The sequence below is a fragment of the Quercus lobata genome, chromosome 9 (assembly GCF_001633185.2).
Source record: "Quercus lobata isolate SW786 chromosome 9, ValleyOak3.0 Primary Assembly, whole genome shotgun sequence".
Taxonomy (NCBI): Eukaryota; Viridiplantae; Streptophyta; class Magnoliopsida; order Fagales; family Fagaceae; genus Quercus; species Quercus lobata.
This window is the reverse complement of record NC_044912.1, coordinates 38297192-38303546: the sequence shown is the minus strand read 5'-3', so window position 1 is coordinate 38303546 and position 6355 is coordinate 38297192. Positions and strand designations below refer to the sequence as shown.

General features: G+C 38.9%; 1 protein-coding gene across 1 annotated transcript; it reads left to right on the top strand.

Annotated features, from left to right (window-relative positions):
* Positions 1-4043, top strand: LOC115961704. Its single transcript, XM_031080634.1, has 5 exons — positions 1-449; positions 748-805; positions 917-2288; positions 2353-3207; positions 3493-4043. The coding sequence occupies exons 1-5, from the start codon at positions 1-3 to the stop codon at positions 4041-4043; spliced, it is 3285 nt and encodes a 1094-aa protein (XP_030936494.1).
* Positions 4044-6355: the final 2312 nt, after the last annotated feature.

Genomic DNA, 6355 nt, shown 5'->3' with positions numbered 1-6355 from the left:
ATGGTTGTTATGGAGACTCGAATTGGTGGTGATAGAGCTAGGGATATCTCGGATAGGTTGCCGTTTGATGAAGCCATCCATTCAGACACGATTGGTTTTTCTGGTGGAATTTGGCTTCTCTGGAACTCTGATAAAGTGCAGATTACTCATTTAGCTATGTCAGAGCAGGAGGTTCACATTTTAGTGAAGGTAATCTCAACTTCCCTTGAATTTATTTTTTCAGCTATTTATGCTAGTCCTAGATTCCATGAAAGATGTATATTGTGGAACAATCTTAAAAATGTTGCTGATCTACATGAGAAACCTTGGATAATAGCTGGAGATTTTAATGAAGTTCTTGCTGTTGGGGACAAGTTTGGGGGTAGAGCTGTTAACTCAAATAGGTCTTTGCTTTTTAAAGATTGTCTTGATTATTGCAACATGATAGATATGGGGTTCACTGGGCCTCGGTTTTACTTGGACTAACAGGCGTAATATTAATTCGTTAGTCCAAGAAAGAATTGATCGTTTCTTTGCCAATCCAAGCTGGTGTGCTGCTCACCCCGATGCGAAGGTGACTCATCTTACAAGATGTGTATCTGACCATTGCCCAGTGCTTCTCGAACCCAACCCGAGTAATGGAATTCGTCTTCCTAGGCCGTTTAGATTTCAGAGCTTTTGGTTGTCAGACCTATCTTTTCCTGGGATTGTTTCGGAAGCCTGGGGTTGTTCTCAACCTCTCCAAGTGGCTATTGACTGTTTTTCCAGGAAGGCTTCGGATTGGAATAAGCACCACTTTGGAAATATCTTTGGGAGGAAGAAGCGAGTTTTAGCCCGGCTGAATGGTGCCTAGAAAGCTTTGGCAGAAACTCCTTCTCATTCTTTGGTGGAATTGGAGAAATCTTTGCATAAAGAGTTAAATGATATTCTTTGTCAGGAAGAGGAGTTGTGGGTTCAAAAGTCTCGCATTAATCGGCTAATTGAGGGTGATAGAAACACTGCTTTTCATCATATGTCTACAATTGTTAGGAGAAGACGTAACTGTATTTCGCGTATAAAAAATGATATAGGAGAATGGATTACTAGTGAGGGTGGGACTATATCTTTCATTAGAGAAGGGTTTAGTAAATTGTTCTCGACTACCCTTGATTACTCTCCTTTACATATTTCCCAACCCTCTAGGTGGCAAGTGGTTTTGTTGGAAGAGGATAAGGGCAGCCTGAATTTGCTGGTGTCTGATGATGAAATCAGAGAAGGTTTGTGGGCTCTCAAACCGTACAAAGCCCCTGGTCCGGATGGACTCCATGCGGGGTTTTTCCAAAGGTTTTGGCCCACTGTTAAGGAATCTATGAGGAATGAATTTACGTATATCTTTGAAGAATGTAGAATCCCCGATTACCTCAATAGAACCAATATTGTTCTAATTCCTAAAATAGCGGGCTCGGAAAGTTTGGGGAACTATCGCCCCATTAGTCTTTGCAATACGGTGTACAAGATTGTCACTAAGATCATTGTAGCTAGGCTTAGACCTCATCTTGATAAGCTGGTCTGCCCTCTCCAATCAGCTTTTGTACCGGGGAGGCGAAGTGTAGACAATGTTATTGTGGTGCAAGAGTTGATTCATACTATTAGTAATAAGAAGGGGCAGGGAGGCTACATGGCGATTAAAGTGGACCTTGAAAAGGCTTATGACAAAATTGAATGGAGTTTCATTCGAGAAGTGTTGATTAATGCAAATTTACCCCACAATTTGGTTAATCTCATCATGAGTTATGTTTCTTCTGTCTCCACTTCTATTCTATTTAATGGTGGAATTGCTGAGCCTATTTTCCCCTCGCGTGGAATTAGGCAAGGTGATCCATTATCTCCTTATCTCTTCATTCTTTGTATGGAAGTTCTTGGGCATATCATTGAAGATAAGTGTAGTGAGAAGAGTTGGGTTCTTGTCAAAAGCTCTCAGAGTGGGACGGCTTTTTCTCACTTGTTTTTTGCGGATAATTTGGTTCTCTTTGCGAAGGCGGATCATGTGAATTGTTCTACAATTAGGGATGTGCTTGATGACTTTTGTACTAGGTTTGGCCAATCCATTAGTGAGAGTAAGTCTAGAGTTTATTTCTCCCCAAATGTAGACGTGGATACTAGAGAATCCTTGTGTGATATTTTGGGATTTAAATCTACTCCTAATCTTGGAAAGTACCTTGGGTTTCCCTTGAAGCACCGGGGAGGGAACAATCAAGACCAAAATTTCATTTTGGATAGGGTCAAGCAGAAGTTGGCGGGGTGGAAAGCTAATTTATTATCACTTGCAGGTAGAACGGTGCTCATTCAAGCATCCACATCTATTATTTTCTGCCTATGTCATGCAATGCACAGCGTTACCCAAGAAGTTGTTGGATGATATTGATAGAGTTAATCGTAATTTTCTGTGGGGATCTTCGGATTCTTCGAAAAGAACACATTGGGTGGGTTGGCACAAACTGACCGAAGCTAAAGAGAAAGGGGGTCTTGGAATTCAATCAGCTAGGGGTAGGAATCAAGCTCTGCTTGCCAATCTTAATTGGAGATTTCGGACGGAGAAGGATGCTGTGTGGGCAAAGGTTCTTAGAAGCAAGTATTGTACTAGCCGTCGGTTGCACGCTAGAGCTAAAGACAAGCTTCCTTGTTCTAGAGTTTGGAAAGCAATTCAGAAGGGCAGTGAGGTTTTTCATAAAGGCATTCGGTGGATTCCGGGGCAAAATAGTAGTTTGAGCATTTGGCATGATAAATGGTTTGCAAAGGCTTCATTAAGAGCTTTAATTCAAGGTCCTCTCCTTGAAGAAGAAGAGAGGCTCCAAGTTAAAGAGGTTTTTGGTCCTCATGGATGGGATTGGTCAAAAGTTTCTGTCCAAGTTCCAAATGATGTTATTATGGAAATTAATGCCATGCCTTATTCTTTGGGGAATTCTATTGAGGAAGATAGGTTGATTTGGAATGGTGATAAGCATGGGGATTTTGAACTTAAATCAGCCTATTCTTTAGCCACTAGATGCAGTGAGGAGGAAGAGGAGTTTATGGGGTGTTGGGTTTGGAAGGTGGATACTTTACCGCATATTAAATCTTTCATGTGGCAATGCTTGCATAATAGCCTTGGGGTGGGAGATTGCCTTGTTAAAAGGCACCTTAGTGAGGTGGATAGGTGCCCTATTTGTCTAAGGGAAGTTGAGACCATTATTCATAGACTTAGGGACTGTGAGATGGCAAAAACAATTTGGACTAGCCTAGGGGTTCGGCCAAACAGCAGCTTCTTTGAGGATAGCCTCCACATTTGGCTTGAAAAGAATTGCAAAGATCATGGGTGTAGAGTGCCCAATCAGCCACCGTGGAGAATTCTTTTTCCTTTTGTCATTTGGTTGTTGTGGAAAGAAAGGAATAATGTGGTGTTTAAAGGCTAAAACTTTCGACCTGGTGTTCACAATGAGGCGGTGTTCCAAGCTCTTGAGTTTTTGCATTGTGCTTTGAATCCTAAAATTGCAGGTAGCAAAAGGATGTTCTGGATCAGATGGGAGAAGCCTTCACCTGGCTGGGTTCGTTTAAACATTGACGGATCAGCCTTAGGGAATCCTGGTAGAGCTAGTTGCGGTGGCATCATTCGGAATGATCGTGGTGATTGGCTTGGTGGTTTCTCTAGATGCATCGGAGTCACCACAAGCTTTATTGCTAAGCTTTGGGCTCTTCGTGATGGCCTTAACCTTTGTCACAACATGCATCTTCAAGCTGTTGATATTCAAATTGATGCCAAAGCAGTTGTTGATATTATTAGAGATCCTTCTTACTCGAACCGGGTTGTTATGCCTATTGTTGATGATTGTAGACAGTTGATATCCCAATTTGGCCAAGTTCAGATTAGGCATTGCTATCGTGAGGCTAATTTTTGTGCTGACTTTTTAACTAGAAAAGGTGTGCTCCAGGATTGTTGTTATTATGTGTATCAGGATCCTCTTGTGGACTTGCTAGATCTTATTAGTGCGGACAAGGAGGGTGTGTTTTGTATCAAGGCTATTCCTGCTGTTGCTAGTAGCCTTTAGTTTGTTTTAATGAAATTTCCTTTTTACCAAAAAAAAAAAAAAAAAAAAAAAAAAAAAAAGAGAAATAGGTGTAGTCTTAGGTTCAGGTAGTTCGACTAATTTTGAGCATTCCAAAAGAAAATCCACTGTAGTTCCCTTATTTGTGCCTGATGTCGAGACCGCCAGTAGAGTAGGGGGCTCAATTGGCTCCTTAACATGCATTGTCTAAAGGGGCTCAATTGGCTCCTTAACATGCATTGTCACTTTAGACATGACCTCCTTCAGTTTGGGAAAACACACTCTCAGTTTCTGCTTCAGGATCCGATATCTTTTTAACAATCTGTTGGATAAATTCTGACTCATGTCTGCAAGGAGAATGAGCAATAATCATGTGATGAGTCTAAACTAGCCATAGTGGCCAAAAAAAATTTATTATTATATTGATACTTGAACTTTTAGTTATACTCCTTAGAACGGAAATGCAATCAAAAAGATTATACAAACAGACTCAGGCCAAATGTTGAGACACAGAAAAAGGGCAAAAGAAATAAAAACATGTTGAAAAGCTAATTTAGATCTCTGTGTCAATTTTATTAAATTAACCAATTATGACGTTCAATTCAAATTTCAGTTAATTAGCCACAATAAACAAATAACCAAATAAAAGCAGTAAAGCAAAACTTAAATAACACATGCAAGTCGCTTACAAAATGAAAAACCAATAGACGAATCCAAAAGAAAAAACACTCCTAGGATTACCGCCAACCCCAAAGAAAAATATACTATTAGAATCGAAGTTTTCCCATTTAAATAAACCCTTATTTCTAATTGCTACGTAAAGTAGAACTTGTAGATTTGACCTCACGTTGCTCACTTGGACCCTTTAAGACTGGAATTCTCTGCACCAACTTACATTTGTGACTTTAAGGACCACCTTGAAGATTTTTTCATAGTAACTAATCTGTGATGGCTATGTGGCTTCAGCTTTCAATCACCAATCTCCAATAACACCGTCTTCAAATTTACTTCTTGATCTTTGGTATGGTGGTGACATAGAGAGATTTAGGTTTCAAACTCTTAGATGCATGGAAATAAATTTCTCAACTCTCAATCAATCGAGAATCCGTCAAGAGTCAATCAACAGAAAATTCTCAATCTAGATGCAGACAAGATATTCGAGACTGCCTTAGCTTGAGCTGAATCTTGGACTTGGTCTTACACTTGAGTATTAACATTACAACTCAATCAACCAAACTTTACATTGTTTAAAAAATTTCCAACACCATACCTGATACGTGTACGTGTAGGGAAAGCTGTAATAAAGAATTACAATAAGAAAGAAAGGGAATCGACATAATTCACAAAAGATATAACAGTGTTGTCCAGCGCACCAGACCACTCAGAAAAACAATCTCAAAAACAGTGACAGAACTTAAGACAACTCCACACCACTAAACATACAATTATTGTATTACAGTGACTAATCCATATTAAGTTTTATTTCTTAATGTGGCACAACATCAAGGCTGAGGCTCCTATCCTCCAAAAAAATAAGGTTGTACCTAGTGCACAAAATTTTCACTTTTGCAAGGTTTGGGAGAGGTAGGCTGGAGCTCCTATCTTTGCTTAGTTAATAATTCCAATTCATTAATTTTCAAAGATCCCACTAAATTTTATCAATTTTATATAACCATCTCTTCAATTTACTTATATTAAAAATTTCTCAATCTACCGCTGAAGGTGTGAATTCTATTGTGGGTTTCTTCATTCTAATTGTTTTCTTAATACAAAACCAAATATTTGTTTTTGGACTGACCAATAGATGTCTGTTAGGAATCCTAAATTCCGCTACAGACATATAGATATAACTCTTGTAATCTCTTAATAATTTTTGTGATTCCATCTTTTTACTTAGTTTATTAGTTAGGGATTTAATCATTTAACACCTGACTTAACTCTTAGAGCACGTGTTGAAATTATTAACCAATTATCTTCAACCATATGGGCCAATGAGATTAAAGGTAGTCTCCTATAGATACATGATTGTAATTCGAGAGTGTGAATTGAATAAAGAATAATGCAATTGTTGTTGTTTAGTGCATTTCTTTCTTACTTTTAATCTTTCTATTCCTTTCTCTCTTAATACTTCTTTAGAGGATGACTACCTCAAATATAGTCAAATCTCATGCAATTCCCATCCATTTCCATACAATTCCCACCCATCCGCCTTAGGAACCACCGGATTCCTACTATTAGAGCTATCAATCTTGTGAGATGACCGAATATGTGCATCAAACTTTATGCAGTTACTAAAATTCAAATGTTGAGATCCT